This window comes from Molothrus ater, chromosome 11, assembly GCF_012460135.2.
Source record: "Molothrus ater isolate BHLD 08-10-18 breed brown headed cowbird chromosome 11, BPBGC_Mater_1.1, whole genome shotgun sequence".
Classification (NCBI taxonomy): domain Eukaryota; kingdom Metazoa; phylum Chordata; class Aves; order Passeriformes; family Icteridae; genus Molothrus; species Molothrus ater.
In genome coordinates, this window is record NC_050488.2 from 9,606,297 (window position 1) to 9,623,702 (window position 17,406).

At 49.9% G+C, this 17,406-nt stretch overlaps 1 protein-coding gene across 1 annotated transcript; it reads left to right on the forward strand.

Moving 5' to 3' along the window:
* The first annotated feature begins 4,130 nt into the window (after positions 1–4,130).
* GATA2 (GATA binding protein 2) lies at positions 4,131–15,854 on the forward strand. The gene is made up of 6 exons (XM_036391337.2): positions 4,131–4,257; positions 4,812–5,299; positions 5,951–6,550; positions 9,145–9,290; positions 12,225–12,350; positions 13,175–15,854. Exons 2-6 carry the CDS (start codon positions 5,071–5,073, stop codon positions 13,472–13,474), a joined length of 1,401 nt encoding a protein of 466 aa, XP_036247230.1. The 5' UTR covers positions 4,131–4,257; positions 4,812–5,070; the 3' UTR covers positions 13,475–15,854.
* Positions 15,855–17,406: the final 1,552 nt, after the last annotated feature.

Sequence of the window (17,406 nt, forward strand, 5' to 3'; positions counted from 1 at the left end):
CCCCGTGCGGTGCTAAGCACCGAGCACTTCCCTCTCTCCCTCTTCTTCTTTCTTTTCACGGAGTTTTCCTGCCCTCCCTGCTGGCGTCTGTGGGCTGCACCGCGGGGAGGCAGCGGGCGATGCTGCCCGGGAGGTCGCGGCGCCCCGCTCTCCGTTCACCGGGACAGAGTGTGGCCCCGGGGGCCGCCGGGGGCACCCCAGGAAAGGGGCGTCTGCAGGAACGTGCCCTGGGGTCTGCGGGGTCTCCTCAGGTACAATTTTTCCCAGATCCAAATACCCAGAATGAAGGGGGAAAAAAAAGAGGAAGAATCCCCTCTCCGGACATGTAAATAAATGGTCCGTGTGCGGCGCCGGCTTATTTGTTTTCTGCCTTCTCCTCTGCCCAAGAATAGGTGTCAACTCTATCACATGGCACTACTAACTGTTGCTAAAACATGTTGTCGTCTCCCCCCTCCCTTAATGATATGACATCACTTGTCAATCAAATCAAAATAACCAGTTGTGCTTCCAGATCTGGGAAAGCTCCCTTATTAAAAGAGAAAAATAAATTGCAACAGCAATAATAATAATAAAAATAAAGGTAATAAAACGGAGCTTGTAGTGCCCGGGGGAAGAAGGCGGTAAAGAAGGTAAAAGGGGGTTGGCAGGCGAGGGATGAAGGAGTGGGGCCCGGCCGGACCCTCTCCGGGGAAGCTTTGGCAGAAAATTGAGGGAAGAGCTGCTTAACCAGCCGTGTGAGCGGCGGGCTGCGGAGCGGAGCTAAGCCGCTCGCCTCCAGCAGCCAGCGCAGTTCGCTGCTGCTCCCGGCGGGTGCATTAATTCAATTAAAAACCTCAGCCGTGCCGCCGGGGCGGTGAGCGGCCGAGACCAGAGCCGGCACCCGGTTCGCCAGAACCAGGCAGCGAGGACGGGACACGTCAGGAATTAAAAAAAAAAAAATAATTGGATGAAATTACAAAATAGAACAAAATAAACCAACATACTGCGAGCCGGCCGCTTAGGAAGTCTCTCAGCTCAGCCGGGCTCTCAGCAGAAATCTTTCATCCCTGCCGGAGGGGTCATTTATTTTACAAAGGGTTTGAATGGGAGGGGTTGCAGAAGGCGAGAGGTGGGTGCGAGGAGAGGCGCCGGCCGCCGGAGGAGAGCACCCGGCGGCGGGAGTTGGTAGCCGGACCCCCGGGCCGGAGGTGGGGCGGGCGCCGGGGAAGCCGGTCCCGGAGCCGCCGCCGCCACCCGCTCGCCCCTTTTGTTTTCCTTCGCCTGCCGGGCCTCGGGTAACCCGAGACGGGGGCTTCAGGGAGCCCTGGCCGGGCAGCGCCGGGGTCTGCCTCGCCATAAATCAAGCCGCCTGATTAATCTTTACAATTTGTCTTTTAAAACAAACACGAACGAATTATCAGCTCGTTAACTGCGATTTTATCACCTGCCTAAAACAAACAGCCCACCCCATTCCCCCCCGCCCCCCCCCCCAAAAAAAAACCCAAAATCGGGTCCCCGTGCTGATGGCAGGAGGACAGTAATTAAAACATCCAAATTAATTAATAAGCATGTAGCGAGGAGCTGGATTTCGCTGGCAGCGGGAGCCGGCGAGGCCCGGGTGATCCCGGCTGACCGCCTCCCTGCTGCCCCGGCCGCGGCGCGCCCCGGCCCCGGCCGCCTCCGGCGCTGGGTACAACGAGGCGCCGAGGGGATCTACCTGCAAAGGCCCGCGTGTATTTTATAGTCATCATTCTTTCAAAACATTTAAAAATCCATTTTCGGGTGATACTTGGGCGATTTTGGTGCATACAGAACGAAAACGCTTCGGAGGGAGAAACCGGATTCTTGGAAAGCTCGCTTGGTTTTCTCTCTGCCTTTTAACTTTCTCTTTTAATTTTTTTTTTATTTTTTAATTTTTGCTTTGTTTCCCTTTCCTCCCGGTCACGGGGACTGAGGCTCCCGTGCACTCTCCGCATTTGCTCTCCCGAACCCTGGCCCCTCTCCCACCAAGCCCGGCCCAGCGCCTGTCCCCGGCCTGCCCGGGCCAACCGGCCCGTCCCGGGAGAAGCCCGGCTCCATCCACCGCCCCTTCCGCGCCCGGCAGCCGCCGGAGGAGCTGCCCGGCCCCGCCGCTTGCGACCCCCCCGCAGCGGCAGGAGGGGGCGAGGGGCGCCGCGGTCCCGGCGCCACCGCACAGCCCCGAGGTCAGGGGGCCGGGAGGAGCGGGACACCCGGGCTTTGGGTGGAGGAGGCGTCACAGGAGAGCATGCGGAGGGGGAGGGGGGGGAAGCGTAATCGCCTCCCCCTGTCCCAACCTTCAGGTCCCCCAGTATGGCCCCCGGTCCAGCGGGCTGCGCTGTGCGTTCCCCCCGGGGCTGCGTTGAGGGTCCCTTGGGGGAAGGTTACAGGGGGACAACGTGTGGTGGGGGAATAGTAAGAGAGGGAGCCCCATATCTCTCCGACCAGACGTGCTCCGCAGCGAGGAAAAGCATTATTATTATTATTATTATTATTATTATTATTATTATTATTATTTAAAAAGTTCATTTCCTGGCGAATTTGGCAGTGACGGGTGACGTCAGAGCCCCGGCGTCGTAGTGACTGGGGCGGTCGGGCCGGGGGAGGCCGGCTCCAGCTCCCAGCCCCCAGCCCCCAGCGCTGCCCGCCGCGGGGGCGGCCCCGGGGGCAGCAGCAGCAGCAGCAGCAGCAGCAGCAGCATCCTCGGGGCTGCCCCCGCCCGCAGCCCCCGGTGGGGCCCGGCGCAAACCCACACGGCCCCGACGCTCCCGCGCCCCCTGCCCCGGCCGCGCCGTCGGGCTGGAGCCGCGGCCGCTGCCCCGGAGCGGAGGGGCTGCTCCGAGCCCCGGGCAGGGACGGTGCCCTCGCCCGCGCCCAGCCAGCAGGGCTGGAGGATTGCGATCAGCGTTTCCCTTTTTCCCCGAAAGCAGCGGCTGAGGAACGGACAGGAGCGCCTGGGAAACGGGACACGCAGCAGCGCCCGGCCTCGCTCCGGGGAGTTGTTTGTGCCTTTCCCATTATTATTATTTTCCGCCCCAAAGGCGGACCGGTTTATCCGCACCTTCGCGGGTGGCGAAGCCAGACCGGCACCCCGGCTGCTGCCGCTGAACTGCACCACAAACTCCGCAGAAAACGCCTGTTGATTCGGGATGCACCTCCGCTCCCCGCCCCAAAGCACACGAGTAATTGCAAATAGTAAAACTGTGATGTTTGGTTTTTGTTATTAATTATTTTAAGAAAAAATTGTGAGGTTGGGGAAAAAAGAAAAAGCATTAGCTATGTCGCAGTCCACTGGGAAGGCTGCACTCCGTCCCAGCGTCCTTGTGCCCTGCCCGACTTGGCCAACCCTATCCCGGGTCCGGCCCGAGCACTACGGGCCGGGTCCGTCCCTGCCCTGCAGCCGGCTCGGAGCGGCCCCGCTACCCGGCCTTGCTCGTCCCGTCGGTCTCCGAGGTCGGCGCGGAGCCTGGCAATTATTTGTTTTTAATTATTTTTTTTCCCGATCCAGACAGTTATTTCAAACTAATGTGACCGGGCTGAGGTTTGTCCCGCTCCCGGCTGAGCGCTGCTGTGCCTGATTTAAGGGATTTTAGCATATTTATCTCCGCGGTGCCGATTTCCAGCCGCGGGCATCCCGGCGGCGGCGCTGAAAGTCACGGCTCAGCGGCGGGGCAGCACCCGGCGGAGTCAGCCCCATGGCCGAGCCCTTCCCGCACTCCATCTCCGCTCGGCCCCCCCTCTCCCCGCTCCGCATCCCCGCACTCCCCGGCGGGACCCCCTCCGTTTTGCCGTCCCCGCCCCGCAGGGGCGTGCAGAGCCCGGGCGGGGAAAGCCCCCACGGCGCTGCCGGGCGAGATGCTGCGAGCGGGGGAAGAGGGGCGGAGGAGGGGGGTCTGCCGCGCTCCCCCCCCCGGGCCGGCTCCGTTTGGGGCCGGGGGTGCGGTTGGGGGCGGTGTGGGGCGGCGGGATTGGCTGGCCCGGCCGCCGGCCCTGCGCACCCCGGCCCGTCTGCGGCGCCGCGGCCAGCTGGCGCCAGCGCTCATATAGGATGCGCGGGGATGGGACCGAGTCGGCCAGAGCAGCGGCTTTGCCATCTGAGTAACACCCTCCATCCAACCTCCTCTGCTCTTCCCGCGCTCGCTCTGCCTTTGCCCCCTCCTCTCCCTCTCCGCTTTTTAAATTCCCCCTCCGTTCTCCCCCTCTTTGCCGCACTCGCATCCTCCACGCCGGCATTCATCGCCACCCAGCCTCCCGCACCGGGTAAGTGTGGGGCGCGGGGGGGTCGCCGCGCCACTGCCAGGGCGCACTCGCTGCTTTCTCTAAACACCCTTCTCTCCACTCTTCTTCTCTACCCCCTCCCTATTTCTCCCCCTCCTTTTCCTTTTGTGTCAGTCGGAGTTCTTGCTAGAACTACGCTGTATTAGTTCTGCCGTTCTTCCTTTTTTACCCCGCTTTTGAAGCCAGCTGGAAAAACTCCTATTGACGTTTCTAGCGAGGGGTGGGGGGGGGGGGGAGAACGAAACTATTTCCTTTTTTTTTCCCTATTTTCCTTTTTTTTTTTCTTTCCCTTCTTTTTTCCTTTTTGTTTTTAGTTAAGAGTTTGAAATGGATCTCTGTTTATTTTGTGGGGCAGTGAGCAGGGAGAGAGCAAGGCAAGGAGTTTTGGGGACAGGATATTTTTGGAAGGGAGGAGGGGCTCTGCTTCCCCCTCCCCTTCCATGTACCTCTGGGAAAAGAAGCCGGCCGGGAGCCGGCCCGGCGAGCAGCGCACCCACGGCTGCCGAGCTCCTAAACCCTCCTTTCTCTCCCTACAGGTGCTGCCCTGGCGCTTCCCCGGACCTGCCTCCGCTGCCCGCCTGTTGACGGAGGGACACGCTGACTTCAGGGGTCCTCTCCCACACCTCAGAGGGCGCGCTCCAGCCACCCGGCGGTTTTCTTTCTAAGAAAAGCCACCCCAATCTCTTAAAACCCATCAGGCAGCGTCCAAAGCGATCCCCCGAGCAGCACTCCCCGCCCCCACCGAGCGCCGCTCGCTCCTGGCCTGGGGGTGGCTGAAAGGGGAGGCCCAAGGCCATGGAGGTGGCCACGGATCAGCCTCGCTGGATGGCCCACCACGCCGTGCTCAACGGGCAGCACCCCGACAGCCACCACCCCGGGCTGGCCCACAACTACATGGAACCAGCGCAGCTCCTACCTCCGGATGAAGTCGACGTCTTCTTCAACCACCTGGACTCCCAGGGCAACCCTTACTACGCCAATTCCGCCCATGCCCGGGCCAGGGTCTCGTACAGCCAGGCACACGGTAAATCAGCACCCCGGCCCCTTCCCCGCCGTGCGAGCCGCGGGTGTCCTGCGCGGGGGTGAGAAGTTTCACTCGGGGCCCCTTCGGTGTGTCGGAGCCGGGGAAAAGGAGATCGAAAACAGGATAGACAGGCAGGCACGGGTGGATTTTAACCCTAGGGATAACCAAGGGCTAGCGAAGGGGAGGGAAAGAAAGGGGGGAGGTGAGAGAGGAAGGGGAAACAGTGTGCGCACGGGCTAAAACTTAGACACGGCTACTTCCCGGATGCAAAATACAAACCGATTCAAACCGGCCATGGATTTTATTTGGGGGTGTTCTTAGGAGCCGAAGAGAGAGCATTACGGCAGCTCATAAAGATAGAGCAGAAAGGGGTTTGCTGCATTTTCCTAGGAATGGGGTGGGAGGAAAGGGATTGCCTGAGTGCCCCTCCTGCTCCCCTTGCTCCTTCTGGCCGGGCTGGCTGGTATGTCCCTCAGATGGGACAGGGGGAAGGGGCTGCTGCACCAGCCTGGCTGCTCTTCCCTGGGTTGTGAAGTCTCTCCCGTGGCCGTCTGTCCTCCGGCTGCCCAACCACGGGGAGCTGGGGTCTTCCCCAGCCGCTCCGGGCTGAGCCGCCCCACGCTGACCCCACACGCTCTTGTGTTTCTACAGCCCGCCTGACCGGGAGTCAAATGTGCCGGCCTCATCTTATCCACAGCCCCGGGATCCCTTGGCTGGACAGCAGCAAGGCGGCACTGTCTGCCCATCACCACAACCCCTGGACCGTCAGCCCCTTCACTAAGACACCCCTTCACCCCTCGGCGGCCGGAGCGCCTGGGGCCATCTCGGTGTACCCGGGCAGCAGCACCTCCAGCACCGCCTCCGTGTCTTCGCTCACCCCGGCCTCGCACTCCGGCTCCCACCTCTTCGGCTTCCCCCCGACCCCTCCCAAGGAAGTGTCCCCAGACCCCAACTCCACCAGCGCCGCCTCCCCTTCTTCCTCCGCCGGGGCTCGGCAGGAGGACAAAGACAGCATCAAGTACCAAGTGTCGCTGTCGGAGGGGATGAAGATGGAGAGCGCCAGCCCGCTCAGAAGCAGCCTCACTAGCATGGGGGCCCAGCCCTCCACCCACCACCCCATCCCCACCTACCCCTCCTACGTGCCGGCAGCCCACGACTACAGCAGCAGCCTCTTCCACCCGGGCAGCTTTCTGGGGGGCCCCGCGTCCAGCTTCACCCCCAAGCCGCGGAGCAAGGCCAGGTCCTGCTCGGGTAAGTGTCGCACGCCGCGTCCCGCCTGGAAGGGCCGTGCGGGCTCTTGGGGAGAGCATGCGGGCTGCTGAGAGGCTGGGTGCTTGCGTTGGCGCGTTTCGGGACAGAGGGACAGGTGACTGCTTGGTTCTGCTTTTCTGGGTTTTTCAAAGTAGGAGATGGAGCCTGGGCTGGGCTCCTGTGGGTGCCGATGCACACAGGCGCTGGCCACAGGGCGCTCGAACGGGCCGCGGGCCACGGGACCGGGGCCGGCTGAGCCGGCAGAGCGCCTTGTACAAAGAGGGATTTATATGGAGAAAGAAACCCGAACCCTTTTCATCGGAGAAAAGCAGGCCTCAGGCTCCCCAGGGGCTCAGGCTCGATCGACCCTGCTCCCTCAAGTCAGGCAAGCCCCCATGGATGACACATGGGGACTTTCCAGCCATAGGTATTTCTCCCTCCATAATTTCCACGTCTCTCCATTAACACCACCCAAAGCTCCAGTGCAAGATGAAAGCGAAACTTCCCTGGCCTGTCCCCTTCAGATCGCAGAGGGCCTTTTTCCCTTCGCGTTTTACAAGAGCAAAAGTTCAAATATAGTTTACATACCAGTGCAAAGACTAAGGTGTCCAGTCACTGCTAACTTACTCCAGCCTAACTTTACCAGAAATACTTCACCCCTCGTTTTTTTTTTTACCCTGAATCAGATATATCTCTGCTTCCAAACAACTGCCTGCAGACCTTTCCCATGCTCACCCTTCATTGCATTTCTTCTAAAAGTGCGGTCCTAAATCTCTAAATTGGGCAATGAACAAAGTTTTGACCCCACTTTGAAATCACAGTAGTTATACAGCTAGACACAAATTATGACAATTTATATAATTCTACTGACCTTCTTGGTTTAGTATTCTCCCCAATGGAAGGAATTAACTGCAATATATTGGGGCTGAATTTAGACAGTCTTTTAAAAATAAAAAGGCCTATAGGCATTTGCATATGTATTCCATTGAACATATTTGCTTATGAATACACTACATGTTTTTATTTAAGTAGACAATAATTTAGAAATGTGATCTCTTTGAGTTTTGCAACAAAAATACCAGCTATTTTACAAGCTCATCAGTACTGTTTCAAATGATTCCTCGGAAGGGAAAAATACATTCTTTCTCTGCTGTTATTTCCAGGCAGTTGCTAATATGTGTATGCATTTTTAGTGCTTAGAAGAGAAGCTACAGGCAATGGGTAGCCCAAATCTCCTGAGTCTGGAATCTGGCTCAAGATCCAGGTCTCTAAAGACAAGAAGGATCCTGAGTAGCTTTTAAAAAATTTGTGTCCCATAGCCGCTGCTGATTTTTAGATGGGGGAAACAAGGACCTTTTTTCTTTTGTTTTAGAGTTGCTTCTTTTTTTTTTTCCCTCTGTAAGGGAGCTCCCAGTGTAAGGAACTGGGGAAAGTTCGTGACCACTCAGTGTTTTTGTAGGAAAACTAAGACTCACGACAGGACGACTCCTGCAGCTTCCTGCCCTAGGAGGGACAAGAGCTACAAATGCAGTGCCGCAGAGCTCCCCTCATTTCTCACTCTAGACTGTGTTGTTTAAAAGCCACCCACTCCCTAGATTAAGGGAGCCCCGCTAAACTCAACATGGCCTGCCTCAGTTATTAGCAAAAAGAATTTCCTTTCCAGTTAAATACTCTAGGATTTGCATAAACGGTATTAGGAGAGATTTCTATATTAAGCAGACCTGCCCTCAAACCATCCAAGGCAAATGAACTTTTAGCAGGAAGCTCTCTGATGCAGAAACAGATATCTTGGAGTTACATGTTGTGTTTTATTTAATGCAGCCATTCTACAATGCTATGTTTACCACATTGTACGAAAACTAATAAGGAAGGTAAACTGCTCCTTACCAAATCCAAACTGGATTGTTGAAAAATCACAGAAACAGAAAAGCACTCAAGCCTGTTTTTTACAGTAATGTCCAGTAACACTGAACTTTCTCAAAGAACAGCATTAACAGCGTTTTTATGCCTTTAGAACAAAAATAATAACTGAGACTCTGGTATTTTGTATCCTTTCCCAGTCTGCTCGGCTCTACTTTCTCATCCTGTAGCATTTGCAACAGAAAAGAAAGTGCAGAATTGGAGGTCTTTTTGCTTAGATTTATTTCTAGAAAACCTCTTCCTCTGACTCTGTCTCTGAGGTGTTGTGTGTTTGCAGGTGTGTGTTGGTGTGCATGTGCACGGGTGTTTCTGTGGCAGGGGGAACACGGGATTTCACCATCGGAGTGCAATAGATCCGGGAGGCGAGCGGTGCCCGGTGAGGACTCAGGGAGTTCTTGCTGAAATGATAACTTCCATCTGACACAATGAGAGTGTCACTCTTTCTCACTTTGCCGAGAGCGCTGCCTATTCCTGATCATGACATAAAATACTCACTGGAGCCTGGGAGTTCTTGAAACACTGAGCTCCTTGCTGCCTGTACTGTAGATGTCACTGCTGTCTGGTTGTGCTTAATTAACAGAATTAACGCACTGTTTTGACTTCTGAAAATGCAGAAAGATTTTGTGAATTTGTTTTTAAAGAAAGAAATCTGTTTTCTTCATGTTTCCATTTAGAAGGCAGAGAGTGTGTGAACTGTGGAGCCACTGCTACCCCTCTCTGGAGAAGAGACGGCACCGGGCATTACCTGTGTAACGCCTGCGGGCTCTACCACAAAATGAACGGTCAAAACCGACCTCTCATTAAACCCAAGCGAAGGCTGGTGAGTGTCTTTATTTCTCCCGGGTTTGGGGATAAATAAGGCAGCGGGACCACACACAGGCACGAGTCGGTCGTGCCTCATGGCTGCTCAGCCCCTGCGTGGAGCCGAGCTGTACTGTACCGGGGTCAGTCACGGCGAGGTCACTGCCGTGCCTCGGGGCACATCTCCCCCTCCGCCCCCGTCCCGGCAGCAGCACCGAGCCCTCGCTGTCCCGAGCCTCCCTCCGCTCACAATGCATGCGGGATATCGTGTGTCCTTCGCCCCGTTTGTCCTCAGATGACAGCTTTTAATTTAATTCCTCTTTTACTTGGCCTCTTGGGACGGTTTGGGCACACACTGGGAGCGAAAGGGTTATGAGCATGAATGTCCTCCACCATGGACTAAAAAAAAGTCCCAGCTCCAGAAAAGCAAAACAAATCAGATGAGTCAAAGCTACTGCTCCCCACTCAAAAATTATTTGTATAAAAGCCATGAAGTAATTTTCACTCTTATAGTCTCTGGCAATATTAATATTGGTTCCCTCCCCAGACAATCCCCTACTGTTAAAAAAAATCCTATTATTTTTCCATGGAGTCACCTATACTTGGTATTTTCATTTGACTGATTAAAAAAAAAAAAAGTCCTTTCTAAGCTCCTGGTAGTAGTTTCCTATCCGGATATCTGTACGTTAAAGATAATGAAACTTTGTGTATCTGTTTCCTGACTCTAAAAGCTTTAGAGAGTTTCTATAGGCAAGCCTTGCCAGTCATGCTTGCTGTTTTGAAATTTCTAATACACTCTACTCCGCAAATAATGCGTAAAATGCTAAGAATAATAAATATATTTTTTGGAGCTTTGTGATTTATGGTGCCTAAGTCTCCTAGCTATTCGTGGGCAAATATCAACGAGGTTTAGAGAGCAGAAAATTGGCATTACTGTTCTAGCACTGGGATGGGATATAGAAGATTTCTGTCCTGAGTCAGAATTTCAGCTATGTAAGCTTCTTAATGACTTGCCTTCTAAAGTGACTGACATATAGAAAAATGTTAAGACAACAGTGTAACATTATCGTCTCTCAAGCTCAAGTGCTTTCCAGACTGAATGGGACAGGCCATAGAGTTAAGCAGCATAGTTGAGTATCAGTAAGCCATCTCAAATATGCAAACATAGGTCTCCACCTTCCAGTGTGTTGGGAGACTGTTATACTTAGCTCACTGTGCAGGGTTTGGGGGGCACTAGAGAGGTTTTCTTTTAGTGCTTAGCTGTTTAAATGTTTAGTTTTAATTGATTTACAGCTTTGTTTATTGCCCCTTTTTCCACTGTAGTTTGCTTGTTTGCGGGGGAGAGGAGGTGGCCATCTTTGGGAATTTGTTCATCTGCCCTGCAATAACAAAGTGATCGTATTAATAATGTCAGCATTTGGACGTCTGGCATTAATTGTGTTTGGGTTGCATGAGTGCATTTGCAGTAGGGGGTACCCCCTCTTTCTGCCTTTGGCCTGTTCTCACAGGCGAGTAAGGCACCGAAATATGTGAGTCTCTGAGGGCCTGATTCTTGCCTAAAGCTGCTGAACGTCCATCAGCTTTGGGAAAGTTACCAGGGCCATGGCATAAATCAGGAGCAAGTGAGAACAGAACCCTGTGCTCCTCTTGGGTGAGCAGGCCGAGCTGTGCTTCCAGCGGTGCCCGCTCCCCAATACCGAGCTCCCTGGGAATCCCACTGCCCTGGGACCGGCTCTGCTCGCAGAGATGCCCTGTGCATTCCTGTGAGCTTGGCTGGCCTTCACCCCATGGATCTCCATGGCTAATTGCAGAAATATCCAGGGACCAAGGCCCCAGGGAACGACAGCGATTGATACGCTTTAGGAAGTAAACTCCAATTTAAGAAAATATCGAGTCCTCAGCATTAATTCAGTAGCACAAAATGGTCTTGGTGTTTTGACCACTTCTAGAGGCAGGGCTGTGGGTTTCTAATAGAAAATAATTTCCCAAAATACGGGGGTGCAGTTAGTCTGTCCATAACACTTTATACGTCAGTGTCCGTGCACAAAGGACGCTTTATGGTGGGGTCTGCTAGACAAGGGCCCGTCCAGGAATGACGGGCGCCTGCAGTTCTACTTTTCCTGTTCTTGTTTTGGGAGGTGGGTGAATGTTTAGGGCTTTTTTCTTTCCCCTCACCTTGGTTTCAGCAGAACAATAGTTTTATGAAAGGGTGGTGGATTTTTTGGCGGTTTTGTTTAATTTTTAGACAGTTGTTTAAGGGCTTGTCAGCCAAGGAACTAAGTAGGGACAGAGGCGGCAGACGTGTCTGCAGAATCATTGCTGCAAGGCATGAAATTTGGTTTGCTAAATATTTAAAGAAAGTTGGAGCCGGTTTTGTTTTCTCCCTTTCACTTGTAAATGCAAACTGAATTGTCAGTGATGGCTCTCATAAATACTGCACCCAGCTAAGTAATGTGGTTCATTTTCTTTTGTGTCCACCTTTCAAGGGCCAGAGTAAGGGTAAAAATCACATTCTTAAAGATTCCCTATTTTCAAACCCAGGCCTAACACTGGCAAAGACTAAAATTTGTCATTGAAGAAAAAGGCAAATGCATTTTCATGAAGGATGCATTGTAGAATCCTGAAAAAGGAAAATTTGAAAAAGTCAAGATTATTTTTTCCCCCCTCTAAAATTTTTGTTTGTGGAATAAGAGATTCACTGTTTCTCTCCTTACTTCCGTTGCACACTGAGTGCCATGCGGCTTGAAAGTTTGCATAGGATAATATTTAAATTAAAACAAAAACATAATATCCATATAACTTTAAACTGACAGCAGCTTTCCTCCAGCCCTGATACTCTGTAAAATCTTAGTTAACAAGTTCTCCCCAAACTAAATACTGAGTCCAATTCGACCTTTCTCATGATCTCCCTCCACCCGATGATACATTTTAATTTTCTTTTTCTTTTGGTTAGTCAGCGGCCAGGAGAGCAGGGACTTGTTGTGCCAACTGTCAGACAACCACCACGACCTTATGGCGACGTAATGCAAACGGGGACCCAGTTTGTAATGCCTGTGGACTCTACTATAAATTGCACAATGTGAGTATTTACTCATCTCATGTGTCGCTGCTTGCCTAGTGTGGATTGATGTCTTAACTGCATGGTGTTCACTGGGCTTTTATTGGTTTCAGGGGTTTGGTTGTTTTATTCCTTGCCCGTCTCTAAGGTTCCCCTGGGAAGTGACAGCCGTTCTTTGTCAGCATAGTGATGCTAAGTTCAGTGACATTACAATGTATTAGCTTGGCTTCTGGCTTGGGCAAACCAGGCAAAACAGAGCTGCCACACTTGGTTCTAACTAAGTGGGTTTTGTGTGCCGTTTCCCTCCAGAAACAGAGGCCATTTGGAAGGGGGTCTGTGCAGAAATTAATCTTGATGGGCTATCTTCATTTTGACTTGTAAAAAAAATAATTGTATCTAAGGCTTTGTTGTATTATTTAATTCTTTAAAAAGAAATTAATCCTAAGCAGGAACACTTGATACGTTGGAGCGTTATTTACACTGTAGGTAACAGAGGTTACGGGTACAAGATTGCTCGTCTCAGGACTGAGTTTGGGTCAGCGTGTGCCTCCTAGTTTGATCTTCTATTAGGAAATTAATGAGGACTGAGGGTAAGCCTACGGGAAAGAGAGTCATCAGCTGCCAAATTCAGTTCAATTTGTTTTTCATGTCTAGGGTTTTTTTGTCTGTGTGGTTTTATTAAACAAATCAATATAAACAAGTTCTGCAGAGAGAAACACCATTTTTTTTTTGGCCAGAAAAAGGTCTCCATCCAGGAAAAACACATGGGGGCTGTCCAAATATTTTCATTTTTGCACAATAAAGTCATTTTGTCTGCATGAGCCTGATTTTCTCATTTCTTGCAGGTGAACAGGCCTCTGACCATGAAAAAGGAAGGAATTCAGACCAGGAATAGGAAAATGTCCAACAAATCAAAGAAAAGCAAGAAAGGCTCTGAGTGCTTTGAGGAACTGTCCAAGTGCATGCAGGAGAAGTCGTCTCCCTTCAGCGCTGCTGCCCTTGCCAGTCATATGGCACCCATGGGGCATTTGCCCCCTTTCAGTCACTCTGGACACATCCTACCAACACCTACCCCCATCCACCCATCTTCCAGCATCTCATTTGGACACCCACACCCATCCAGCATGGTTACAGCCATGGGATAAAACCTGATGACCAAGAGACCCATCCAGATATTAGGAACATGGGACTTTGCCTAAGATGACAGCAAGTAAGACAATGTTCTGCCAAGAGGAGAATGTAGGGATGGCAAAAGGAGACCTTTGCTCCCATGTGGTTAACTTTTAATGCTGGACTAAAACCTTGCAAATGATGGGTCTTCTGCAGAAATGTGTAGTGGTGCCTGTAATGCACTTTGCCCCCTCAGGTATAAGAAAAAAGAACTCACCTGTTCGATACTTAATGGTCCAGCAGGAAGCAAAAGATGGCAGAAGCTGAAAGAGAAGGCTTGGAACTGGTTTTCCTTTCTCTCTTTGTTATTACTGTGAATATTGTAAAGAGATATAAGCAGCCTCCCAGGATGGAATTGGCTCACTGGAAGCCAGACATGCTGGATTTCTATTGCGGACTTTGTTTGGGATAGGGAAAAAAAGAAGAAAAAAAAGCCAAAAAAAAAGAAAAGTAAAAAAACAAACAAACAAACAAAAAAAAAACAAACAAGAGAAAGAAAAAGGCATCTTTATTAAACCATAAGTTTTAAAATCAGACACAAAGTCATATTTATTTTGTTTTCCACAAAAGGCCTCAACCCCTCTGACTGCATGTTTTTGTGCTGTCATTTGCAATGGCTACCCTGTAAGAAAAGCTGCCTTCAAATCAAGGATAGGGGAAATGTACTCAACAGCCCTCTTGGATTAGCTCCATCTATCTTCCATACCAAAGTTACCAGGAAGGGGGAAAAGATTGCGAGGGCAAGGAACAAAGCAAAAATGTAGCTGTAATACAGGATTTTAATATACCCAAGATGGTGATTATTTTGACACAATTCCTTCTTTCTTTTCCCTAACATGAAAGATTTATTTAAAAAAAGAGCCCCTCTCCCAACTACCCTATTGTTCCTCAAACCAGCCAACCTAGGTCAGACAAACTGTTGGGAAAAAACTCTGGGGAAGGCAATCCTGCACTAACAAGGGGTGAGAGCTGCAACACAATTTTGGTAAATGCCTGTAGAAGTTCTAGCACAGCCAAAACTATATTGGGGCACAAAAACCATCCTGCTCGCAGACTCTGGAGGTTGAAGCACTTTGTTCTGTTGTGTTGGCAGCTGTCGCTTAAAAATGCAGATTAGCTGCTTGGGTAAACTTTGGGCAGTGTGGCCACCACATCCACATGCAGCCAGCGCCTGCTGTCGCAGGCACCCACCGCGGTGGAGTCCACCGGGAGGAAGGGCAGAAATGAGGCTGAGATCACTGGAGAGGGGAAAAAGAGAGACAATCAGTTTGAGCTTCACACATCCATCAAATCCCAGACACAGAGAGCTGAGGGAAAGCATCGTTCTAAGGGGAACGTCTGTTTTCTGTAGCAGATTTTATATGAAAACAAGAAAAGAACAAAAAAAAATTATTTCTCCCATTATGAAACCATATTGTATTTAAATGACTGAAAACAAAGCTATTGCCAATGTGAAGTGTATTCTATTGATTGTTATGATCTGATGCCTCTCGTGAACACAAGCTCCAGTATAACATACGGTGTACATATTTAGGTATACTTATGATGAAAATGCCCCAATGAACAGAGGGGTTTGATAATGTAAACCACGTAAGCTTAACTCTGTGAAAAGCTTTTTATTTTATTTTTTTAAATTTTAACTATTTTGTTGTTGGGTTTTTCTTTTTCTTTTATTTTTTGGATCAAGCCAAATTGTATCTTTACTGCAAAAGTCCTGCTTTAAAGAAAAAACCAGAATGAAACAAAAAAAGGATGTATGTAAATTTTTTTAAGCCTGTAATTTTTAAGCCTACTAAAATGTAGTATTTTATAATTAAGAACCAAGCAGCCATGAAAATCCTGCTTTCCTCTTTTTTTTCGGTCTGTGTAGGCATATAGGTGCACTTTGTAAAGAAGTGGAAATAAATGGGAAACTAAATTGGTTGGGAGAAATCATATGAATTTTTAGTCTACTGAGGTAAAAAATTAGGTCCTTTTTACTTTTTACCTTTTACAATGGTACAGTTGTACATTATTTGTACCCAACTCAAATTTCTGTAGGATTTGGGCAGAGGGGAAGGGGTGTGGGTGAAAGACAGGGATTACTGATACAGTTGACAAAGTGCAATATATTGTCAGTCACTGCAGCATAGACAACAGCAGTTGAGATTTAAATTATTTTGTACTTGTATCAGCATAAAAAATTCTTCAGTATTTTCTGTTTTTATTTTAATTTTTATTTTGCTTATTTTTGGATTAGTGAACTAAATTATTGTTAATTATGTACAACATGTTTATATATTGTCTGTAAAAAGTGTATGCTTTCCTCATATTCCTTCAAGGTGAATATTGCTAAGAATAATAAATACCTTTTTTGTGAAACTACCTGTGCCCTGCTTCATGTCATAAAAGCTGCTTTTAGTAGGGAGAGAAGAAAAATTGTCGTCATTGTTGCCAGTAGAATTATTAGCTTATACTTTATGCAGAGCAGGCGATGATATTTTGAAACACTAACAGGGTAGGACAAAAGAGGGTAGTTAAAGAATGATTTAGTATTGGAAGCACAGGTACAAAAGCTCATTCTCCAGTGTTGTTTTGGAGTGATGAGGTCAAGCAGTGTGCCTAAGTTTCTAAGCTAGTTTAAATTTTGGGGGAGCAGCCACATTGGAGATGATGAACAGTGGTTTCTCTTGATTTTTTTTTTTTTTTGTGTTTTATTCAAGTGTTTGAAGAAATATTTTTACATTAAAAACATATCTTAAAAGCACTGTAAACACAGAAAAGAGGCCAGCTGCTTAATGGATATCAAGGCAGGACCTGTATTAGACCAGGGAAAGTTCTCCAAAGGAATACTCTACACCTGGAAACCTGTTTCTTGCCATTTGTCATTATCGGAGGTGTGAAGGGAGCAAGGGGGGATGGCCAGCCTGGAGCTGCTCAGTGCTGCTTTGGGAACAGGGCTGCAGCCCTGAGTGCAGGGAGGTGTGCACATGGACTGGCATGTGAGGATGGAGAAAAGTGCTTACCAAACACATCTTCCATGACACCAAAACTTTGCAGCTGCTTTCATCACACAGTCGAGTTTGACCCACACAAGGAACCCCTTGGGGCCCTACAAAGTGAAGCAAAGTCTTGCACCCTGCCATGTGTAGGGGTGGGCAACCACATTTTCAAGAAAACTGCTAGTGAATTTTGGGTTTCCTCCTTTGACCCCCCGTGGAAACCAGCTTGGGGATAACTCTACTCATTAAGGAAAAAATGACCTGGATTCCTTTTTCTGTGTGTGTGTGTGTTTGTGTGTGTGAATTCCAGCCCTTTCTAGCAGTGCTTGTCTTTCCCCCTCCAGCCTCCTGCCCAGCCCTGGTTGCAAACCCTGCTTGTGAATACCACGGAGCTGCAGCAGCTCTCCATGTGCTGAAGGAAGAACACACAACTGGGACAAGGCCTTCCTGCATCATTTCAGATGAGTTAATCATCTCTCTAACTTGTTCAGCAAGGCTTAGTGCAAACATCCATTAAAAAAAAAAAAAAAAAGGAAAAAAAAAGGCATTTATAGCACACTATGCAAGCTTCATTTAAAAAAAACATATTCTTTTTCAGACAGGTTTAAAATGAGATTATAACTAAACTCAGCCTCTCTCCCTCCATCTTTGAATAGCTGAGAAATGACAACTAGCAATATCTCTTTAAAATTTGGAATAATCAAGCTGTTTGCTTTGGTTGTACGGTACACATCCCATTCAGGTTGTGATGGTGTCTTACCTGGGGGCTGCCTCTGCCTCTTTGCTGGTTTGGTTGGATCCACTGACAGAACTGAGGCCCTAATCCATCAGGCTGTCAGGAGGGGTGGTGCATCCCCCAGCGCCCGGAGGAGTGTGCTTCTCTGAGCGGGGGCTTCAGCAGTTCCTGCAACACAGATAATAAATAA

Bases quoted from the DNA above. Each gene is read 5' to 3' on its own strand.
- GATA2 (XM_036391337.2), top strand. From the start codon at position 5,071: ATGGAGGTGGCCACGGATCAGCCTCGCTGGATGGCCCACCACGCCGTG. The intron at 5,300-5,950 runs GTAAATCAGCAC...GTGTTTCTACAG, and splicing joins CTCGTACAGCCAGGCACACG to CCCGCCTGACCGGGAGTCAA. The intron at 6,551-9,144 runs GTAAGTGTCGCA...GTTTCCATTTAG, and splicing joins CAAGGCCAGGTCCTGCTCGG to AAGGCAGAGAGTGTGTGAAC.